The sequence below is a fragment of the Lethenteron reissneri genome, chromosome 8 (genome assembly GCF_015708825.2).
Source record: "Lethenteron reissneri isolate LAM-NWPU_2019-01 chromosome 8, ASM1570882v1, whole genome shotgun sequence".
Taxonomy (NCBI): Eukaryota; Metazoa; Chordata; class Hyperoartia; order Petromyzontiformes; family Petromyzontidae; genus Lethenteron; species Lethenteron reissneri.
In genome coordinates this window covers 623,423-647,765 of record NC_083786.1, presented here as the reverse complement: position 1 = coordinate 647,765, position 24,343 = coordinate 623,423, and the positions used below count along the sequence as shown (strand labels likewise).

The 24,343-nt window shown below is 51.1% G+C and overlaps 1 protein-coding gene across 1 annotated transcript in view; it reads left to right on the top strand.

Annotated features, from left to right (window-relative positions):
• The window catches only part of LOC133359441 (Golgi integral membrane protein 4-like), an 80,428-nt gene extending 61,100 nt beyond the window's left edge, over positions 1–19,328 (top strand). Inside the window, exons 10-14 of the mRNA XM_061577852.1 lie at positions 821–916; positions 1,374–1,424; positions 2,456–2,506; positions 2,653–2,706; positions 16,689–19,328. Coding sequence (XP_061433836.1) covers positions 821–916; positions 1,374–1,424; positions 2,456–2,506; positions 2,653–2,706; positions 16,689–16,715 — 279 coding nt within the window. The 3' untranslated portion in view covers positions 16,716–19,328. The remainder of the gene's footprint in view (positions 1–820; positions 917–1,373; positions 1,425–2,455; positions 2,507–2,652; positions 2,707–16,688) is intronic.
• Positions 19,329–24,343: the final 5,015 nt, after the last annotated feature.

Sequence of the window (24,343 nt, the reverse complement as noted above, 5' to 3'; positions counted from 1 at the left end):
AGACTGTCATGTCCTGAAGTGCCCTCTCTCTGGCCGTCACCAGAAGCATGCCCCCTAGGGCCCCTTCTATGCCATACACACTGGTGCCAGAGAGAGACGCTAATATGCACAGTACCACTCTTACTCCTTGGTACTTTCGGTAAAGTCACGTAGATAGAAAATAAATGAAATAATAGAATACGACGCGTTTCGATTGCAACACAAGCAATCGTCATCATGCAATAATGAATGAGAAAACAAACCTAGTAATCTTGGAAATATAATGCAATACAACACAGAGTCTGCTAACACAACAGTCAACACCCTACCTGGTTGAGTACGTTTTTCCAAAGATTGCTAAATCTGAGAGAGAGACAAAACACAGACACGGAGACACATAGACAGACACACAAGCAGAGAGACACACAGACACAGAGAGAGACACACATAGACACAGAGAAACAACGCCTTTGTATCGAGGCCTTAAATAGAGAGGGGGGGGGGGCAGAGAGGCCCGTCGTTAAGCGATTAGTCGTTATACTCTACACTAATATACCCTACACTATATACTACACTATACACGACACTACTATATTCTAAACTATACACAACACATTGGGATCTATGGAGGCCCGTTGTTAAGTGATTAGTCTGAACAGGGGTGGTCGTTAAGAAGGGTTCTACTCTACCTAGTGCAGCACTTATCTACAGTGTTGGTGCAGCACTATTTTTAAATACAGACAAGTATGTGGGGCCGTAATAGGCACTCTTTAACAACACTCGCCCTCACGGTCTATGAAGCTACAATGCGTGGGATATGTGTGTTGGTGTGCATGCGTAGGTCTTGATTGAAGAGTACAAGCGACTCAAACAAGGGCTCAGGTTCATGCCTCCGTCACACACCGGCCAGGCACAGGTGACGGATCCTGCACGCACGGTACAGTATGGGCACCACATTCTGTCTCCACATTGTCACCGCATTCTGTCGTCATTATCCGGTTCGCAATTGAAACGTTGAGAGTTCACATCCTGGTTGGGGGTGGGGGGGGAGTTGATTCAGTCCATCATCCTTCCGCGGTCGAAAAATCGACTCGCACCTCCGATTAGCACTGTTGGTTACGTAGACTCATCCCCACCATACAAATGTGGAATTTCCACCACTGGCTCTATAGGGCTGTAAATGGGAGATTACAATTGGATGCTTCAATGCTGCTCGTTTAAGAGCAGCAGGGAATGTCTTTGACTCTTTGTTTTGTTCCATTCTAAATCTGAGTCTCCGCTTCTTGCACAGAGCAATGGATTTGCCCTCGCATAAAGTTCTGCTCTCAGTATCTCTCACATGAAGCCACGATTGTTGTTGTAACGTGCGGCTGCTCTGCCATCCCATTCCACAGCTCAAGAAGGACAGCCTGCCCGCTCGCTTTGCAGTTGTCAAACAGTCCGAGGTGCGAACAAGCTGGGGAGGGGGGGTGTTGCGTATCACGATTCCACGCTTGAGGCATTTTCTTTCTGTGCACACATTGAGGAAAATGATCTGCCAACTTGTGGCCAGACAGCTGCTTGCAAGAGAAAGACACGGAGACGCGGGCAGTCGCACGACACTCCGCGTTATGACTGAGGGAATGGAGGCTGAGCTGAGCCAGTCGTAGTGTTTACAGTGGTACCAAGGTGGCTACCTCGCCTGGTACACAGGAGGTCGTGGGGTTGTTCCCGACCCTGACGCCATGTTTGGCGTAAAAATAAATCCGAAACCGTGATGACTATCCAAAGAGCCTGATTTGCACACATACACACAAACGCAGACTACACCCACTGTACAGGCCTTTGTTTTCACGTTAACTCTCCTACTGCCCTATTGCAGTAGGTGTCATTACACAGTCACATTCGTTCCGCTGCTCGACCTGTGGTGAGATGTTAACTCCCTCGCCTGGTATGCAGGAGGTCGTGGGTTCGATCCCGAGCCTGACGATGCCTGTTGTATATTTGCAGTTTGCATGTACTCCCCGTCGTCTTGTGGAGTTTTCTCCAGGTCCTGCGGTTTTTCCCACGACATTTAGAAACAATATCACGCATTTAGAGTATTTGGCTGCTATACATTTATACGTGGTGATGATGATAAGCCACTTCGTTGAACAATAATTGTGATAGCCAGGTCGCTTCTGAAAACGAGCTCAGTGGGGATTTACCTGGTAATATAAAAAAAATATAGTTTAGGTTATCTTGGAGGGAGGGAGAGAGCGGAGGTCCTTTAGCCCAGGATGCTAACTTTCTCAGTGTTTTCAACTCCTCGTATCACTGAGTGGCGGCTCTCACCCCAACACAGTTACTCCTGGAGCCTGGCTTGAGAATCAATCAGCCGTGGTGACGAACACCCGCCCACCATACCCCGTTTGCCGGTGAGATAGACGCGTCCCCCCGCCTGCGTTTGTTTGGCTCGCGGCAGTTTCTCATGGTGACGGCGGCGATTGTGTTTCAGATGGATCGCGATCGCGAGGGCGAGAGCAACAACGCCCAACCAGAGGACGGTGTGAGTGCACACTTCACACGCGAAGGCTGTCAACTCTACACTGCTTAATTTCAACTCTCCTCTCCCGTCTCGACCCCACGTATATCGTTAGCGTGATCACGAGTGCTTGCATTAATCGGTCGTTTCATCCCATTCCGCCTTCACAGGGAAACAATGACAACGATGATGATGACGACGATGACGGCAACGACGACCTGGAGGCAAGACCATACGTGGTCCACACATGATGTGCACGCCACCACCGTGGACAAGGAGACGTCACCTGACCCGACGTCACCCCCCACCCCCGTCCCATCTGTGGAACCCATGGGCGGTGGAAGAGGCATCGGCTTGGCGCGTCAGGCATGCGACGGGTAGTTACATGCGGGGTGCGGCTCGGTAATCGGGCCTAAGAGTAAACAGCGGTCGGCTAGACGCGGGACCAGGTGCATGCCAGATCGGACGATTGCAGGAGGGCAGGTCTATGTGTTTGTCTTGCCTCACGGCAGATGTGGAGCGTACGTTCACAGGAAGTTCCTGTTTTTTTATGCTAATTTTGGTCACGTGACCAGGAAGTGACGATGTTAGATTTTCAGTGAACCATGTGGGCTTCTGCCATCTTACTGATAATTCAAGATGGCGGCACGCATCGCATCTCAGTGAGACCACAGCCGCACTTGTCCATTGTGGGAGCTTAAGAAGCATTGTCTGTAAGTTGTTTATATTCCTATAATATTGGCAATGTTGTTGTAATTGTAATAACAGCCATAGAGGGTTCACGTGGGGATTGGCTTGCCGGTCCTGCTTTGTAGCCAATAAGGGTTGAGATAGGGAGCATGGCCCCGGCGTGATCACGGCATGTCATCAGGAGTGATTGGCCTAGCCATTCGGGGCCCCAGCTAATGGGGAGCCGGATGAGAGGCGTGGTCCCGGGATTGACAGGGAACCATCGAGAATGGTCAAGGTTGTCCATGGAGGATTGGCTGGGGGGACCACGTGACGAAGGGATTAAGAGAGAGTGAGAGAGAACGATCGGGAGCAGACTGGGGAACGAGCAGAGTGAGAGCCACGCGCGTACTGGGGCTCGGGGTGCCACGTGCGCGGTGGGAACTGGTGTGAAGTCTGCCCGCTCTCTGTTGTCTGCCAGCAACAGAGAGTGTGTGAGTAAAGTGTATTGTGGAAGTGAAAATAAAGAGGACCACTTCCGAAGCCGTCTCAGAAGGATTATTACACTGGTGTCAGAAGTGCTTCTGCGACTGTTTGGACGATCGTCAAGATGTCCAAGCACCCCAGAAAAAAGAACCTGCCCGTGCCTCTATCGGAGGAAGAGGTCGAGACGGATGAAGATGAGCTGTTGGGAGCTACAGCCCCTATGCCGCCTGCTGATAATATTCTCCTCGACGCCTCTCAGCGTCGACCGGGGGAAGATGCGACCACCGCAGGAACAAAAGACGAGTGGCGGCTGATGGCGGAGCAGATTGAGTCATTACGCGCCATTCTGCTTAGCCTGGTGACCGCGGTGGCATCCTCACCAGCCACGGGTCGCCAGATCGCCGATCAGCTGGACGCCGCGGGAAGGGGTCCTGCAAAGGAATCTGCGTCCGCCATTACTCCTGCCACACGGGAGGACGCCATCATTTTGGGTGGGGCGGCTGCGCCGGAGCCGTCGGGCGCCATTTTGGGCGCGCCTACCGCCACGCGGCCGCCGGACGCCATTTTGCCTGCAACGGGTGGAGAGCGGGAACGGCAGTCGGAGACGCCCGCGGCGCGCGCTTGCCACCGCGGACATCGCCTTCCACAAATTAAAGAATTTATCGCCGGGAGGCGATTGGAGTGCTTTTATGTGGCGCTTCGAGTCAGCTTTTAGATCCATCAACTGGACGGAGGATGAAGCGCTGGGAGCGCTACCTACACTGCTTGATGATGTTTCTCTGGGGGTCTTCCGCTCCATCCTGGCGTCCAAGAAGAAGACACTGCGGGACGCGTTCGCAGAGATGGCAGAATTTAATGACCCACCGACGTCAGCCACCAGGAAATTTATGTCGCGTCGCCGAGCATCGGAGGAATCGCCGTTGGCTGCCTACCCCGACACGATGGCCGACCATTTGGATCCTCTCATCCTTTCCCGTATGCTGGAGTTGGCTCAGGAGCTCAACATTTCGCTACCGGTGTGCGGCCACGAACCGCTTACATCAGGATGGGTGGCGCGCTGCCTGGACGCTAAATTTAATATTAAGCGTTGGGACCAGATGGCGGCATGGACGGGGAAACCCGAAATCGACGGGCCGCCTTTGGGGTGGTCTCCACGACTGGTGGTCCACTGCTCCGACGACTCGGGCGACGACGACATGCTGGCTGCTGCTGTTCCGCATAGGATTCCGGGACGGCGGCTGCGCGACCAGCGTGGCGACTACACGGGCCGTCCACGCGCAAGGGCCGGGTCGTCCGACCGCCGGCCGACATCGGCCGCGTGCTTCAAGTGTGGCAGACGGGGCCATTTCGCCCGTGACTGCCGCTGCCGACCTCTGCTGTCGCCTCTTCTGCCAAGGGGACCTCCATCTCCTCCACCTGCTGCGGAGCTGCAACAACCTCGGGCGAGTCGGCACAAATCGGACACCTGGCAGGTCTTGTCACATCACTCATCCACTCGCACTCATTCTTACACTCCTAAGGATAATTATACTTCTCCTGCTCCATTTACGCGCTCTGCTACACAGTGGAAAAAATTGGCTCGCAGGGTTGTGGCTGCGGCGTCGGGCTCGTCGACGGTACGGGGTACCATCGACGGCGTTGACGTCCGTATCTTGGTGGACACGGGCGCGTCTGCTCATTTCAGATGTTATTTTCCATTTGTTGTCTATTCCTACGTCGCGGATACGCAGGGTTAATGATGCATGTGTCGCCGCAAATGGGGGAAGCATGGGTATCTGTGGTCAGGTAGATGTGAGCATCGCTATCAGAAATATTACCGCCGCAGGACCTGTGTTAATCTCTCGCTCGCTAGCTGTTCCATGCTTACTCAGTACTGATTTCCTGCGCCGGATGCCGCTGAGAATACGGGTCGACCAGGACTGTTTGGAAATGCCGGGGGGTCGTAGAATGGCGTTCCTGCCTTCCCTGTTGGCCAACGCGCCTACAGGTAACGCAGTTACTGCCGTAGTTGCTGCTACGGTGGAGGTTCCATCGGGAGCGCAAATGCTAATTCCGCTGCGTTATCGAAAACCCCTTCAAATGGGAAGGGATGCGAAGGGCGTGCTGTTATCCCCATCGAATTCGGTATCTAAATCTTTTTCTTTGGTGGCAGCACAAACGATCGTGCAACCAGGTCAAGCACCTTTCATACAGGTGTTAAATGGGGGACCTGACCGTGTTGTTGTTCCGGAGGGATCGGTGCTGGCTCACGCCACTACCGATTTCGCCTCTTGTGACAAAACGCCGCGCGCTCGGATGCCCGTGGGTGGGCCTCCGCACGATCGTTCACAAGAACGCTGGATCGCAGATTTATGCGGAGAGAATTCTTCCTTGTCGAATGAACAAAGGAACGCCCTGCTTTCACTATTGCTACGGTACGCTGATGTTTTCAGCAGAAATGATTTGGACCTCGGCCGCACGTCGCTTTTGTCGTACCATATTGACACCGGTGCGGCACCTCCCATTTGTATGCACCCTCATCGCATGAGCCCGGCGGAAAGGGAACACGTGCGCGGAGCGGTAGATGAATTGCTGGCGGCGGATATTATTTCGCCATCCAACAGCCCTTAGGGCGCGCCCGTCGTTCTGGTTAAGAAAAAGGATGGTGGTACGAGGTTTTGCGTTGATTTCCGCCGGTTGAACAAAATTTCAGTGGCGGATGCGTACCCCTTACCGAGGATGGATGATTCATTGGATGCTTTATCGGGTGCTAAATTCTTTTCCACCCTTGACCTGTCCTCGGGCTTCTGGCAGCTTCCCCTCGACGATGAGTCGAAGATAATTGGTTCTTTACCCTTCTATCTGGCAACAAAACTGACACCTTTTTTTGTTGCCAGATAGAAGGGTAAAGAACCAATTATCATATTTTTACTGGCAAATGAGGTCCCCATAGTGGGGATGAGTCGAAGGCCAAAACGACATTCCGCACGCCGCAAGGTCTCTTTGAATTTAATCGGTTGCCTATGGGCTTGAATGCGGCGCCGGTGACGTTTCAGCGGCTCATGGAATTGGTGTTGGCTGGACTACAGTGGGAAACGTGCCTCATATATCTCGACGATATAATTGTCTTCAGCCGCACGTTCGAGGAACACCTCCAATGCCTAGAGACGGTTTTTCAAAGAATGCGCGCGGCTGACCTTAAGTTTAAACCTAAAAAATGCCACCTTCTGCAACACTCCGTCTGTTACTTGGGTCATATTGTCAGTTCAGACGGCGTGTCCACTGACCCTCTGAAAACCAAATGTGTATGAGAGTGGCCTACACCCACTTCAGTGGGTGATGTTCGGCGGTTTATTGGGTTCGCTTCCTATTATCGCCGCTTCGTTAAGAACTTTGCGACGTTGGCAAAACCATTACACGTTCTGACTGGCAAAAATCAAAGGTTTAAATGGGGAGCGGAGGAGGAAAGTTCTTTTGTGGCACTTCAGGACCACCTCGCCACGGCGCCTACGCTAGATTACCCAGACTTCTCATAGCCGTTCATCCTTGATACGGATGCTAGTGATATCGGCATTGGGGCCGTTTTGTCGCAACGTAAGGACGGGGTTGAGCGAGTGGTGGCGTACGGCAGCAGGGTTCTATCCCCTGTGGAAATGCGCTATTGCGTGACAAGACGAGAACTTTTGGCAATTGTCCACTTTGTTCGATTGTACTGGCCGTACCTGTATGGACGGAAGTTCCTAGTTCGCACTGATCATGCGGCTTTGCAATACTCCTTGAAATTGGATCAACCATCAGGCCAATTGGCTCGGTGGTTGGAATCGTTACAGGAATTTTCCTTCGATATTACATACCGAAAGGGGGCCCGTCACGCAAACGCTGACGCGCTCTCAAGGCTGCCGCCCCTTCCTCCGTGCACTTGCCTGACAGGCACGCACCGCTGTGCGGCACCGCCCACCTCGCCCTGTCCGGTTATGGGGGCAATAGCGAATGAGGACGACACAGGGGCGAAAGCGGAGGAGGACGACCAGCAGGTGTCGGTGGACACCGATGATACCTTATGGCTGCCGCACGCGGTCTGGTAACGTGAGCAGGAGGCTGATGCCTCGCTGTCTCCGCTACGGAAATTGATAGGGAAACAAAAATCTCAATTGGCGGGCTGGAAGTGGCAGATGTTCCGAGGCAAGTCGGGATTGTTATGTGTACCGACGGGTTGTCTGACCGACCACGCTTGGTGGTGCCTACTTCGCTTCGCTACGACCTGCTCCGTGCTCTGCACGCTGATAAGTTGATGCACCTCGGCGTCCAAAAGACTTTGGCCGCGATGCAGAAGGATTTTTTTTGGGCCGGTATGACGGCAGACGTCAATGACTTTGTCCGCTCATGCCAGGATTGTGCGAAGAGGAAGCCGCCTCGGAACCCCTATGTACCACCGTTACGTTCCATTGAGGTGTCCCGTATCAACGAATTGGTTGCTCTCGATATTCTGGGCCCGTTTCCCCCGTCGGCTAGGGGCAATAAATACCTTCTGGTCGGGGTGGAATATTTTTCTCGATGGCCGATGGCCTGGCCTCTGCCCGACCAAACGGCAGCGTCCATTACCGACGCTTTCTTGAACGGGTATGTCATGGACAAGGGGGCACCTCTGAGATGCTGCTCACAGATCAAGGGCGGAATTTCTCTTCTAAATTGCTTAAGGAAGTTTGTGACGCGCTGGGTACGAAGAAAATTCGCACTTCTCCATACCATCCACAAACAGATGGTATGGTGGAACGATTCAACCGTACCCTCTCGGCTATGCTTTGTCACACGGTCAGTGAAAAGCAAACCGATTGGGACCTGCACATACCAGGCGTCTTAGCGGCTTACCGCATGGTTCCACACACGTCCACGGGATACTCACCATTTTTTTTGATGTATGGCCGTGAAAATGTTCCACCCATCGATGTGCAGCTGGGTAAGCCGAGTAAACGACCGTCCCGCTCCTTGCCTGACCACGTGCGTGATTCGCTTGAACGAGTAACGGAGGCGCGAGAGGCTGCCCGGTGTGCGACGGCCCGTGCCCAGGCAAGGAACGAACGGTATGCGCGTCGATCGCATACTCGCATGCCTTGGTCAGTGGGAGACCTGGTGTGGCTCCACTGCTTCCAGGTACCGGCGGGCACATCCCCCAAACTGCACAGGCCGTGGCGGGGGCCTGTGACGCTGGTAGATGTTCGGAACTCGCAAAGTATCCGCGTTCAGTACGGAAAACGGCGGTGGTATGTTCACGCCTCGCGACTTAAACCCTATGTTGACGCGCGTGTCGGCCCTTCATCCCCACTAGTTGACCTGCCGGGTTCTGCCGAGCCGACTACGCCGATTGCCACACCCGTTGATCCCAAGGGGGACTGTGTTGTGCCTCCTACAGATGAACAGGTTCTGAGGGCTGAGGAAGCCCCAGCCGCCCCCCCTCCAACGGGGCCTGCCCTGGACATGACCAAGCACCAACAACCTACTTCTTCTTCGAGCCTACCACCTCCTGTCCATCCGGAAGCAAAGCGACCATGCGCTGGGAGCGGAGAGGGTCCCGCGTCGCGTACGCGGTCGAAATCTCTTCCGTTTCGTTAACGTTTGATCATTTCGCTAAATTCCCTGTCGTTACTGCGCTGCAGGGGCGCCCTAATGTATGTCGTGATTTTTCATGGGTGACTGTTTTAAATGTTGTTAGGCGCGGGGACGCCGGTTCACCCTCGTATTGTTAAACGCACCTTGGTGCCCTAATAAGATGTTTCGGAATTGGTTCATCACCCTTTTCCCAGCCGAGACGGCTAAATTTTTTTCACCGGGAGGGGGGTGATGTAATAACAGCCATAGAGGGTTCACGTGGGGATTGGCTTGCCGGTCCTGCTTTGTAGCCAATAAGGGTTGAGATAGGGAGCATGGCCCGGGCGTGATCACGGCATGTCATCAGGAGTGATTGGCCTAGCCATTCGGGGCCCCAGCTAATGGGGAGCCGGATGAGAGGCGTGGTCCCGGGATTGACAGGGAACCATCGAGAATGGTCAAGGCTGTCCATGGAGGATTGGCTGGGGGGACCACGTGACGAAGGGATTAAGAGAGAGTGAGAGAGAACGATCGGGAGCAGACTGGGGAACGAGCAGAGCGAGAGCCACGCGCGTACGGGGGCTCGGGGTGCCACGTGCGCAGTGGGAACTGGTGTGAAGTCTGCCCGCTCTCTGTTGTCTGCCAGCAATGGAGAGTGTGTGAGTAAAGTGTATTGTGTAAGTGAAAATAAAGAGGACCGATTCCGAAGCCGTCTCAGAAGGATTATTACATAATGTTGGAATGACCATTATAGTGATGTAAATGCCTTTATGGTGCCGTTAAGTTGTTGTAGTAAATACGAGACCTAGTTAGTAACTAAGCCTGCGACTTTCCTTATTGTGGATGTTACTTGTGATTTAGTAGGTCGAGTCAGACTTGTGCCTATGTTGCGATCCTGAGAGTAAAGATGACGAAGTATCTCATCCACAGCTTAGTGTTATGTGTAATGCTGTACATTTGGGGTGCAGTGGGATGAATACACGATGTGCCTGTATGCAACGCACCGGCTTATGCTGTTGTCTAGCTGTTCAGTGGTAATGTAGGGGCCTGGTCCGTCCAGGATCTATTGTTATCTAAGACAATGTTCTGATGCTGTGGTGTTCATTGTGTTGGTGTTTCCGGATTATAACAGATGCTGTATCTGTGTTTTCTCACCAGTGTTACCTTGTTACAATCAATAAATGACGATTGGAGTTGGACGTTCATCCTGGCTCCGAGGGTTTATTGAACGCAAGGTTATCTACTCGACTAGCGGTGCAACGCAGCGCACAGCGAGGCCGAGATAGTAAAAAGACAGTCTTCTTGAAGCTCCCAACCAGCTCTGCAGTCAGCTCTGCAGCCAGCCCTGCAGCCAGCCCTGCAGCCAGTCCTGCAGCCAGCCCTACAGCCAGCTCTGCAGCAAGTCTACATTAAAATCGTCCTGCAAGCATCGCAGCATGGGAAGCCACAGTTCAGCAGGGAGAGATGCTGAAGAAGGTGAACCAAGCAATCCAGGACCTCCCATCCTGCCTCAAGAGGACCAAGGGAGTTCAAGGCCCCAGAGGGAGGTCAGGTTGACACAAAGGGCCTTGGAAAGCTATGATGCTGAGAAACAGGACCTTGATACCAGGATACAACGGGCATGGGACCGGGTTGAAGCAGATTCATCTGAAGCTTCAAACGCCTCAGACACAGTGGCCTCAATTCAGCGGGCCATCCAGCGAGTGAAGGTGAGCAGCTCAAGCTACAAGCTCCTGGCAAATAAATACATCTCCCTCCTGATGAAGGTGAAAACAGATGAGGGCATTGAGGGAGTGCGTATGCAAGAGCACTTCCTTGACCTGCTGGATGATAATGTGCAGGCAGTGATACAAGAGGCAATGAACCGTGTGGAGGGCTTAAGAGAGACACGATCTCAGCACTCTGTCTCATCCAGGTCCACCACAAGATCTAAAGGCTCAGCGCACTCACAGACATCATCTACTAGTATGGCAGCAGCTCAGGCACGTGCAGCAGCAGAAGCAGCAAACACCCGTATTGCCTACATGGCTGAAGAGGAAGCCATGCTAGTTGAAAAGGCTCGCATACAAGAAGAAGCAAGCATAGTGGCTACTGCCGCATGGAAGAAAGCAGAGCTTGAAGAGCAAGAGAATATATTAGTGGCTACTGCCACACGGAAGAAAATTGAGCTGGATGCTAAGTTAAGCACCCTACAACTCAAAAGGGAAGCAGCTGCTGCAAGGGCCCAGGAAGAGGTGCTCGAAGCAGCAGCCAACCTGGATAAGGAAGAGAATTGGAGTGAGTTTGGCACGCAGATACCTGTCAAGGACCGTGATCAACTCACCAGAAAAAATGTTTTGGACTGGTCTGAACAATGCATCAATGCTCCTCCACCAAACCATACTGAACAAAAGGTGGACGTTCAGGCTTCGCCATCTCCACACCGAATGAACATGAATGCTGACTACGGGAATGGTGGAAATGCATATCCTGCCCTGAGAGTTAGTCGCCGACTCAGCGTCGCGCACGTGGGGTCAGACGTGGATGCACCAAGTCAGACCCACATTCCAGACAGTCACATAAGGGGATCCAACCAATGTGATCGAAACCCTTTGGGCCCACAGTCCAACGCCATCGCGAATGACGGCATGCAAGGCAATACAGCCAATAATGCCACCTCACAAGCGCCAGTATGGACACACCCTGGATCAGCAGGACTAGGGGACTTTGCTAGGTACCTGGCTCACCGCGAACTAATCAACACAGGACTCGTTAAGTTTGATGACCACTCTGAGAACTATCGAGCCTGGAGATATACCTTCAGGAATGCAATCCGAAATGCAGACATCTCTGCAAGTGAAGAACTGGACCTGTTGGTGAAATGGTTAGGAAATGAATCTGCAGAGTACGCAAAGAGGATCCGGTCAGCAAACATTGACGACCCCACCTCAAGCCTGCATGCAGTGTGGGAGAGGCTCGAGGAGTGCTATGGTAGTCCAGAAACCATTGAGAAGGCTCTCTTCAAGAAGTTGCAGAACTTTCCAAAAATCTCTGGTCGAGACAATAAAAGGTTACGGGAGCTTGGAGATCTTTTTATGGAGCTTGAATCAGTCCAGGCTGACCCCTACTTACCAGGTCTCATTTTCTTGAATACCTACCATGGCGTGAACCCCATCGTAGAGAAATTGCCATTTGACGTGCAGGAAAAATGGAGAACAGCGGGTTCAAGATACAAGTCAGAGCATCAGGTTGCATTCCCCCCATTCTCTTTTTTCTCAATGTTTATCCACAACCTGGCTAAGACTAGAAATGACCCGAGTTTCATGTTTGGCACCACAGGGATTTCCAGTCCAGATCTCCCAAAAATGGAAAGAACGATGGCGAAACGAGGAACAGCGAGAGTGCCAATTTTCGTACACAAGACTGAGGTCTCTCCTGCGACATTCGCAAACTCCGTCCAGGCAACCACCACAAAGAAAAAGATAGAGGATCCAGAGAAGCAATACCCATTGCATGATGAACCTCACTCCCTCCAGAAATGCCGTGAGTTCAGGAGGAAGCCATTGGTCGAGTGGAAGAACATGCTGAAATAATTTGGAGTGTGCTTCAAATGCTGTGCTTCTACAAACCACCTTGCAAGGAATTGCAAGGCAGATATCAAGTGCGAGGAATGTGGCAGCGACAAACACGCAACTGCTCTGCACACATTTTACTCGAAACCCAGTGGCACTAAGGCTTCCGATCCCGAAGCAGAGCACGGCGGGGAGCAAGGCGAGACCGCCGCACTCACTTCGTCAATCACAACCAAATGCACAGAAGTCTGTGGAGAAGGCTTCAAAGGAAGATCTTGCTCAAAGATATGCCTCGTCCGAGTCTATCCCAAAGGACATCCTGAAAGGGCAGTAAGGATGTACGCCATAATGGACGACCAGAGCAACAGGTCTTTGGCAAGGTCAGAGTTCTTTTATCAGCTAAGTGTAGGTGGGAATTCCTTTCCATACACGCTCAGAACATGCTCAGGACTGATGGAGACAGCGGGAAGAAGAGCGAGCGGCCTCATGGTGGAAACCATGGATAGCACCATGAAGCTAGCCCTTCCTACGGTGACAGAGTGCAACGAGATACCGGACGACAGGAGTGAGATCCCACGCCCGAAGTTGCACGTCACCACCCACACCTGAAACCCATAGCAGAGTTCATCCCGCCATTGGATCACGCGGCACAGATTTTACTTCTGCTCGGCAGGGACATGCTGAGAGTCCACAAGGTTCGCGACCAACACAATGGACCTCACGACGCTCCCTACGCCCAGAGACTCGACCTAGGATGGGTCATCGTAGGTGACGTTTGTCTCGATGGAACACACAAACCAGACCACATTAGCACATTCAGAACGAGTGCTCGTGAATGGACGCACGTTGCTCCTCAAACCGTGTCCCAACCACTTCACGCTGAAAGAGAAGCTCGGAGACAGAAGTGAAGGCTGTACCGTGCAGATTTACAAAGAAACCACCATGCTGACCACAACTTCGCACGTACATCCACCATCTTCGCTGGATTTTGTTCCTCCACGTTTCTCCAATCCAGTCCTCACTGACAAGAGGAAGCCAAAGACGAAGCCGCTGCTCGTCGCTCTGCTGGTGGTCGTGGCGGTGGTTGCTGCGGCCGTGGCCTCTTCGTTTCTAGACCCGAAGCTGTCATCCGAGTGGGAATCCTGGAAGGAGTTCCACGGCAAGGCCCCACAACCGGAATATACCATCCCAAGGCTTGAGCTGTGTGGAGCAGTTCTTGCTACAGAGGTGGCGGAACTGATATTAGACGAATTTGACGTCAAACTGGACGCGGTCAAGTTCTACACGGACAGTAAGGTCGTACTAGGCTACATAAACAACCAAACCAGAAGGTTCTACACCTACATCAGCAACCGGGTGGAGCGCATCAGGAGATCGACGCAGCCGGAGCAATGGAATTACGTTCCAATTGACCAGAATCCAGCAGATCTCACAACTAGGTCCGTCCCTGCATCTGTGCTGAATCAAACCATCTGGCTGACGGGTCCAGCGTTCCTGTTACGACACGACGGTGGCCCATGTACTACCAAGGAGACCTTTGGACTCATAGAGCCCGAGTCCGACAAGTAGATTCGTCCTCAAGTGACAACTTTCGTAACAAATGTGCGACCAAGAAGTCCACTGAGTCCACACCATTTTGAACATTTCTCGAAATGGACGACGCTCGTGCGAGCGATAGCACATTTAACGCATATCGCAGACTGCTTCCACCGCCCGATGAGAGGCACCACTGGTAGCTGCAATGGATGGCATCACTGCAAAGTGCCACGCACTGAAGACGAGCTTTCCAGAGCAAGGAAATCAATCTTCCGCTGTGTGCAACAGGCAGCTTATGCAAGTGAGATCAAGGCCATCAACAAGGGAGAAGACCTTCCTAGGGTCAGCACCCTCAGGAAGCTAAACCCCAGAATGGACAAAGACGACTTGCTCAGGATCGGTGGTCGGCTAGGGAATGCAAAATTAGATGAGAATGAACGAAACCCCCTCATAATCCCAAGCCCGAGCCACATCGCAATCTTACTTGTGCGCCACTACCACGAGAAGGTCAAGCACCAAGGTCGGCACTTCACAGAAGGAGCAATCCGATCTGCAGGGCTGTGGATCGTTGGAACAAAGAGGTGCATGACCAGCACAATCCACAAGTGTATCCGGTGTCGTAAGCTACGTGGAAAACAAGAAGAACAGAAAATGGCAAACCTCCCAGCCGATCGACTCAGTGTGGAACCTCCCTTCACCTCTATAGGGATCGACATGTTCGGACCATGGACAGTCATCTCCCGCCGCACCAAAGGAGGGCTCGCGAACAGCAAACGTTGGGCAGTGCTGTTCACCTGTATGAGTACACGAGCAGTGCACATCGAAGTCATCGAGTCCATGGACTCTTCGAGCTTTATAAATGCACTCTGGAGATTCTTCACCATCAGAGGGCCAGCCAAGCAACTCCGTTCTGATTGTGGAACCAATTTCACTGGAGCATGTAAAGAGCTTAAGATCAATACGGAGAATATCGAAGATGATTATGTCAGGAAATACCTTAGTGACCAAGGCTGCACATGGATCTTCAATCTTCCCCACTCTTCGCATATGGGTGGAGCCTGGGAACGCATGATCGGGATTGCTCGACGCATTCTCGACTCCATGCTATGTGATGTCGGGTCCACACGGCTCTCTCACGAGGTCTTGACCACTCTCATGGCCGAGATCTCAGCCATAATTAACTCAAGACCCCTGATCCCAGTCTCAACCGACCCGGAGTCACCATTCATCTTGGCTCCTGCTACACTTCTTACCCAGAAGACAGATGTGCTTACAGCACCTACCGAGGAGGCCAGCACTGCAGACCTCTACAGACGTCAATGGAGACAAGTGCAGAGCTTCGCGAACACGTGCTGGCGTCGCTGGAAAAACGAGTACCTTACGACACTCCAAGTGCGCAACAAGTGGCAGTCTAACAGACCAGACATCCAAGAAGGCGACCTCGTCCTACTGAAGGACAACCAAGCCAAACGGAATGAGTGGCCAATGGGCTGCATCCTCAAGTCGATTCCAAGTGCCGATGGAAAAATTCGAAAGGTCGAGGTTGATTGCGAAGCAAGGTGTCGCAAGAACTTTCATCAGGCCCATAGTCGAGATAGTACTACTTCTCTCTCGCAAAGATATGGACAAATAAGTCGACCCATTGAAGTTGTTATACACTTGTTTATGAGATAGGAAATAAATGGTGGTATCTCCTAGATACCAGACGGGGAGTGTCTTGCCTCACGGCAGATGTGGAGCATACGTTCACAGGAAGTTCCTGTTTTTTTATGCAAATTATGGTCACGTGACCAGGAAGTGACGATGTTAGATTTTCAGTGAACCACGCGGGCTTCTGCCATCTTACTGATAATTCAAGATGGCGGCACGCATCGCATCTCCGTGAGACCACAGCCGCACTTGTCCATTGTGGGAGCTTAAGAAGCATTGTCTGTAAGTTGTTTATATTCCTATAATATTGGCAATGCTGTTGTGATGTTGGAATGACCATTATAGTGATGTAAATGCCTTTATGGTGCCGTTAAGTTGTTGTAGTAAATACGAGGCCTAGTTAGTAACTAAGCCTGCGACTTTCCTTATTGTGGATGTTACTTGTGATTTAGTAGGTCGAGTCAGACTTGTGCCTATGTTGCGATCCTGAGAGTAAAGATGACGAAGTATCTCATCCACAGCTTAGTGTTATGTGTAATGCTGTACATTTGGGGTGCAGTGGGATGAATACACGATGTGCCTGTATGCAACGCACCGGCTTATGCTGTTGTCTAGCTGTTCAGTGGTAATGTAGGGGCCTGGTCCGTCCAGGATCTATTGTTATCTAAGACAATGTTCTGATGCTGTGGTGTTCATTGTGTTGGTGTTTCCGGATTATAACAGATGCTGTATCTGTGTTTTCTCACCAGTTTTACCTTGTTACAATCAAGAAATGACGATTGGAGTTGGACGTTCATCCTGGCTCCGAGGGTTTATTGAACGCAAGGTTATCTACTCGACTAGCGGTGCAACGCAGCGCACAGCGAGGCCGAGATAGTGTTGCTTTAGATGACGTTGGCTAAACTCACAGATGCATCGTCTTTCGTTTTATGGCAAGGGGGAAGATCCGAAATTCGAGAGTTTTGGATTGTGTGTGGGGCCGTGTCGAGTTACCACCCTGTGCATAAAATAAATCAAGTCCGTGACGTCATGTTTTGAGCCGACTATCCTTGTTTTAGAGATAGTTTCTTCGTCTTAGAAAGTAGACGATGGGGTTTGGTTGCCAGTGTCAGACGGTGGACTTAGCGGAGGTCGGTGATGGAAATTGCATTGAAAGTCGACCATTTGCCACGTACGTTGGAGAACGGTGACATCCATTGGGAATTCCCAAGCATGAGATAACTGAGTTGGTCCTGTGGGTGGCAGGCAGGGTTATTGATTAACTGGACTTGTACACCAGTCACGTGGTTAATGGCGACTTGGTTGAGGATTGCTGTGTGACACACGTGCTGTTGAATTTTACAGGTAAAGGACCCAAAGGTTGTTTTTGATCGTTATAAAAATGTTCTAGACTTGTTCTAGACTTCAAGCTTGGCTTTGAATTGTTAGTTTGTGATATATTCAATAGGAGGGTTTTTAGCACTGTGCACTGTAAAGGATGACGTACTGTAGTTAATACTTGTAATTATCTAACCCTAATACTGTTTATTCTATAACCATGCCCATGCACCAGAGGATGACTACTTGCAATGCTATTGAGAATATAACATGTGTAGTGACATCGCGGATGTCACTGTGTGGTGCCAGCCCTAGAGGGGCACGGCGTGCGATGTACTCACATCGCGGAGATCATGTATGTAGCCACATTGTGAATGTCATTGTGTAATGCCGGCTCTAGCGGGGCACGGCGTGCTATCGCACAATACATTGTCATCGCGGACACCCCGTAGGTGGGTGCAGTACCAGCCCTAGAGGGGGCTCGGTGAGCGCTGGGATAGCGCAGTGGCACCACGCGTGGCACATAGTGCTGACTCCTACAGGAGGGAGTGTGAGAGTGTCAGCCATGGGATGAGGTTACCCTAGGCCATGGCACTCTGGTTGACCCTGGAAGGCACGTGACCAGAAAGATCTATACAGGGGCCCCAGGTGGGGGCTTGGGGATGGTCACGTGTCAGGGTGAGATCCTACGGGAAGGGTCGAGAAACGACGAGGTTTCACGAAGGTGGTCGTGGCCAAGGGCGGGGCCAGCCACGACCCAGCAGCATATAAACCGGGTCCGCACAGGGACCGAGGTTCAGCATTGCTGTCGTCATCTGAACATCTACGATCTACGATTCTACGTCCAAGAAGAAGTCACCAACACGTGGACGAGGACCCCAGCTAGGGTCCTGTCCATCGTAGCTACTCCCAGTAGCTAGCGTAGTTAGCCTGGTGGTCCACCACCATAGGTTATCTGGTAAAGGGGCAGTAACACCTTTGTGTTATGTGTAGTGTTCAACACGGAGGCAGACACTCTGGACTGGGAGGCAACACTTTTATTTAACAACTTCCCTAGCAGGTAACACTGAACGTAACTCGGGGTTTATAGTAGGTGATGTGGCTAACTATGCGAGTAGCGAGTTAACTCTAAACGAAGACCCAGAGACGACGAGATGCGGGACCCAGGCTTGATTCCACCGACGAGCCAAGAACACTCTCGCGACTGCCCTTTTATGCTCCTGAGGTTGGCCTCGCTCCGCCTTTGGTCACGTCCCCTTCAAGACCTTTCTCGAAGGATCCCGACCGAGCATCACGTGCCCCACTCAGGCGACCACGTCCTCCCTTGCCCTATCTTAGGCCATCACCAGGACTATGCCCCCTAGGGCTGGCTGACATGCCGTACTTACTCTGGTGCTAGAGGCACCAGATGCACAGTTGCACTACTGTAACAGAAGCTGGCGTGAACACCCTAGTGACACAATTTACGTCACTACATATGTGTTGGTGTTAATAAATATGTGTTGCCTCCAAGATGTACATCTGTGACTCAGTTGAATCCACTACACATGTAAAGTAGTAAGTTGTACAATGGTGACAAGTACAGTACCTATACTGTACACATACAGTACAGATAATGGGTGTAAGATACCGATATAAGTGGATGGTATAGATAGACATACAGCTTAGAATTAAAGTAATATTTAAATACTGAAGTGCAAAGGTTGCTGTCAAAGACAAAGATGGTTTATCAGTAGTAGAACTGGGTTTAAGCGAAACTGTTATTGATTAACGAGACTTGTACACCAGTCATGTGGTTAATGGCGACTCGGTAAAAACCAGTCTCATCAAGTTTCTGGTGGAAGAGTGGAAACTCCCACGATACAGAGAGATGTTGCATGGCAAGGTGTTGTACATGACCTGTGAGGAAACCTGCTACAAGTTGACAGAAGATGTGTGAGGATGTAGCAGAGCTGCACTCCACGTATGAAGAAGCTGACACTCGTCTGCTCCTGTATGCATTGCATGTAGCAAATGTGGGCTCAAAGCAGTTATCATCACAGCTGAGGACACTGATGTCATGGTGATTTGTCTTGGCTTCCAGAAGGACATCACCTGTCCCATCTACCAGAAGTGTGGGATACAGAACCGCACACGGTTTGTCGATATCAGCAAACTGGCAAGGTCATTTGGAGACAGCATCTGTGACAGCCTAATTGGCTTACATGCCCTCACAGGCTGCGACACTGTCAGTGCATTCGCCGGTCGAGGGAAGCTGAATGCCCTGAAGATGGTGAGAAAGGACACTTCCTGCCAAGAGACTTTTAGTCGACTGGGGCAGTCATGGAATGTGAGTGATGAGCTGTTACAGAAAATTGAGCAGTTCACCTGTCGCATGTATGTTGCTGATAGCAGCACCGGTGAGGTGAACGAACTGTGCTACCAGCTCTTCTGCACCAAAAGGGGAGAAGTCGAGTCCAGCCAGCTACCACCATGTAGACACTGTCTCTTCACGCATGTGCAACGAGCCAACTATCGGGCAGCAATCTGGAAGTGCTGTCTGCAGGCTAACCCTGTGGTGCCAAGCCCTACTGAGTATGGATGGACAGACGATGATGGCAAGCTGGCCATTTACTGGATGTGCTCCCCACCCGCACCAGATGTGGTCTTGGAACTGCTAGCATGCAAGTGTGTGTGTTCATGCAAAATGCCAAGCTGCACGTGCCTGTCAAAGGGACTGACATGCACATACATGTGCAGGTTACAGACCTGCAGTAACCAAAAACTGCAGGATGATCCAGAACCTGATTTTGAACTCGGGAAGTCCGATGACGAGATAGACGAGCAGTTTGATGAGACACAGGGTGGTGATTCTGATGGTATTACTGTGGTAGTAGTAGTAGTATACATTGATGCACAGTGTGGTGATTCTGGACTTGGTTAGCCTTATTATCACCATCTAAGTACACACAGAGCTTGATCACAATAATGGAACCTTATTCACATATACCCATCACTAACGATATATATGGGATTACATGTTTCATTGACTAAGTATATGCGAATGTCAATGTTTATAATATTCAAGTAGTTCCTTACCTCACGATACTATTCCTTATTATCCTGTGTTTTCATTGTGTATTTAAACCAATTAAGACCAGTTTGTGACCCAACTGGCTTTGGTCTAGGTAATTTTCAGTAATGCCCATTTCATCATTCCGGATGCCTGTCATAGGGTATGGGTATAAAAGTCATGGTAACTACAACTAAGCTGCCACTCCGCAGAGGTTATCATATCAGAATATGTCCCGCACACGTGGAGGATTACAAAAATCATTACTAGACTTTGCCACCTCAGGTGGTACCAATAAGTGGTTGTTTGGGTCTGGGCCCAATGGACTCCGCACCCTGGAGCCGGCTTGGGGACGCGGCGCTGTCGAGGCTCACGGGGAAGGGGTAGCGGTAGGGGGGGGGCTAATAAATTGCAGACGTTGAGGACAGGCAATGCAAAGACTGATGTTCTTCACGTGTGGTGTTACATTTGATGTTTACTCTGTTTAAAAATGATAATTTCTCACTTGAATTTTTTTTTTAAGTGGAACATTTTGGGGCTGAAACGTAACTTGGCGTTTAACGTGGGAGGGAGTCAATGGGATAACAACGCTGGTTTTACCAACTTTCGCTTCACGAGCAATTTTTAGAGGAATGCATTTTGCTCGTTAAGCGAGACACAGCCCTTTAGCGTCATCTAGGCGATGTGATAAGTATAGTGACATTCTTTAAGAAAAGTCCCTCTTGAAACCCATTGGACGATGTCTTCGAGTGTCCCAACCCAACCATGAAGGGTTCTCAAGACCTAAATGTCAACATATCGCCAAACGCAATAATATAACATAATCTATGTAATGCTGCTAAGTCATTTTACCACGGTGGCGAGATGTTAACTACCCGGCCTGGTATACACGAGGTCATGGGTTCGATCCCGACGCCTGCTGTATATTTGTAGTTTGGGTGTTTTTCTCACCGTGGTCAAAATGAATTTTTCTCCGGGCCCTCCGGCTTTTCCCTCCACGTTTAGAATGAACATCGCGCGTTTACAGCATTTGGCTGCTGTACATTTCTACATGATGATGATCATAGGCCACTTCTTTGAGCGATCATTTGTGATACTGTTGCTGCTACTGACATGTGTGTTACTGCAACTGCTGCTGTTACTAGCGTGTGTGTTATTGTTGCTGCTGTTACTGACGTGTGTTACTGCTGCTTTTGTTATTGCTGCTGCTGTTCGAAAGCTGCGTATGAGAGTGTTTTGATATTCACAAGGAAGGTCGCGACCTCACCACGGGGTGAGGGGCAGGAGGGAGGATAGGGCCTCTGCGGAATTGGTGTGGGTCTCCTGGCCTGCGCTGTGGCGAGCGTGGTGTATGAGTGTGTGGTGAGAGTGTGGTGGGTGAGTGTGTGGTGGGTGAGTGTGGTTGGTGGGTGAGTGTGTGGTGGTTGAGTGTGTGGTGGTTGAGTGTGTGGTGAATGTGTGGTGGGTGGGTGAGTGGTGGGTGAGTGTGTGTTGTGTGTGTGGTGGGTGAGTGTGGGGTGAGTGTGTGGTGGGTGTGTGGTGTGTGGTGAGTGTGGTGGGTGGGTGAATGGTGGGTGAGTGTGTGCTGGGTGAGTGGTGGGTGTGTGGTTGGTGAGTGAGTGGTGGTTGAGTGTGTGGTGGGTGTGTGTTGGCTGAGTGGTGAGTGTGTGTTGGGTGAGTTGTGGGTGAGTGTGTGGTGTGTGGTGGGTGAATGTGTGTTGGGTGAGAGGTGGGTGAGTGTGTGTTGGGTGAGTGGTGGGTGAGTGAGAGGTGGGTGAGTGTGTGGTGAGTGAGTGTTGGGTGAGTGGTGGGTGAGTGTGTGGTCTCCCCCCTGAGCGTGTGGTGAGTGTGGCGAGTGATCGCTGTGATAACCGAGGTGGTGCTATGTGTCGAATTCCAGTCGATAGCACGCTCTGCAACTTTACGATTGTTAAACTTTTGTCGCACCGTACGCAGCCAACTGTATTAACCGGGGGTCTTTATTTATTTTTTATGGCATGTGGGCAACAGTTTGTGTCGACCATGTAATAATTTAAGATATCGGAACTTCGAACGCGATGCCACATCTGGTGGTACGGACGAGTGAGAAGCTATCGTATCTAGCCTGGCCTCATGGCCCATCCTGCACGGCTGTTTATGCGGGAACCCTCGAGGGAATTGAACTCAGGCGATACTGGGTTCAGAGTGTAGTGCGTGCCAACCCCAGTGCGCCACCACTCCCCACAACGGGTCGACTGCAAGGCGGTGATGAAGACAAGTCCTTCCATGGTCTCGCAGCTCCCAGCTGCAGGGCCGCAGTAGACGCTGTACGTATTGTATAGATGATCCATAATAAAAGTTTTTTGGGTTAAATCGCGTAAATATGTGTCATTAAAACCCGCCACCACCCGACACAGCCAACTAGTAAGGGTTGTCACGTAAACAACGTGCCAATTCGTCACTAGTACAGCACTAACCGGTGTGTTGGAGAGCCAAGCCACAACATTTACAATCTGAGCACGATGTTTGTTTCGCCAATGTTTGCAACTTGCTTCATCAGGCGACAGCCATATTTGTGGAGAAGTCTAACTGTTTCGTTCCTTATGTAATAAAGGTCGCGGATGCAACTTCTGGAATCAGGTTTGTTTATTATCTTTCTTCCACAGCTCTCATCGTATGGACTCCTCTGCTATCTAACTCCTTCACGCTGTTGACAGACAGCATGAGAGGGAGGGTTAGAGAGAGATGACTGTCGCTGCCACGTGGCATGTTTTGGACCCTGTGCTCCTGCGTGGCTTTTCCCTTCGTTCGTTCCAGTTCTGACCACGTGTTGCCCGTCTCCACCCATTTTAATCCCTGGGTCACGTGGTGCCTTTCAGCCAGTCCTGGGTAACCTCCCTGGAATCTTCCAGATCACATCCTACGGTCCCAGGACCACGCCCCTAACTCGTCCCCCCATTGGCTGTGGCTAAAGCCAACAGGGCCAATCATCTCCTTCCAGGTGTCACCTTCACATTACGTCAGGGCCACGCCCCTACTCCTCTCCCCATTGGTTATGGGCCTGGACCGGTAGAGTCAATCATTATCAACGAGGTGTGACCATTCAATCACCCAGGTATACCCTCACATTACACTTATATAGAGGCGTAGATGTGGTGACCACGCTTCTGTGCTCTTGCGCCACGTGGGGGGGGGGGGGGGGGGGGGGGTTATTGAGGCAACGTTCATTATGCATTATGCGAGCCCTTTTAACTTGTCCTTCCTGTCTATTGTGTGTATTAAAATAGCCGTACCAACGTTAATCCCTATTGAAGTATGCTGCCCTTTGTGTTAAACTGTACAGATGATGTCATAGCTAAATGTTAATGCTCTTCAACCAATCCAAGACGGCAAGAGGCGCTCCTAGAATTTCAGCGATACTGCCAGGGCGTGTGGCGTGCATGATGCACACTCGGCGGCGTTGCGTCTGATGGGAGGTGGCGGGGGGGAACAAGAAACTGAACACGCTAAGCAGCTCAAAAGAATATAGTTTTCAACTTTGCAGAACTTTCCATCTGGAGTTGATAAGCACGTGGGCAACATATTTCTGTGCGCGTAGTCGTCGTTTGCAATCCAGCAACGCCCTGGGAATGTCGCAGGCGCTGATACCGCGTGCTACCTATGCTGAGCCCCTGTACGGAACTGAACGAACCTTTCGTGAGTTTGTCGCTTAGGGGTGCCGTTGCCAAGTTGGGCCGATCACGGTTCGGAGGCCATCCCCTGGAAGCACCGGCGTTGAAGCCTCTGAGGCACATTGACGAGGTCATGAGGTTGTGTCCAGTTCAGCTTCTGCTCCAAAGACTGGTTGGGTAGAAATGGTCCTTCATGTTTGTCAGGTGCTTCGTTGTTGGTTGGTGTCTATGCCACGACTACAACAAGTTAAAACTAAACTCTAAAACTAAACTAATTGTTATTTTACCAGGTAAGGCCCACTGAGCTATGTAGCTCTTTTTCAGAAGCGACCTGGCCATCACAAATGATAGCCCAACGAAGCAGCTTATAACGTGGACATTGATA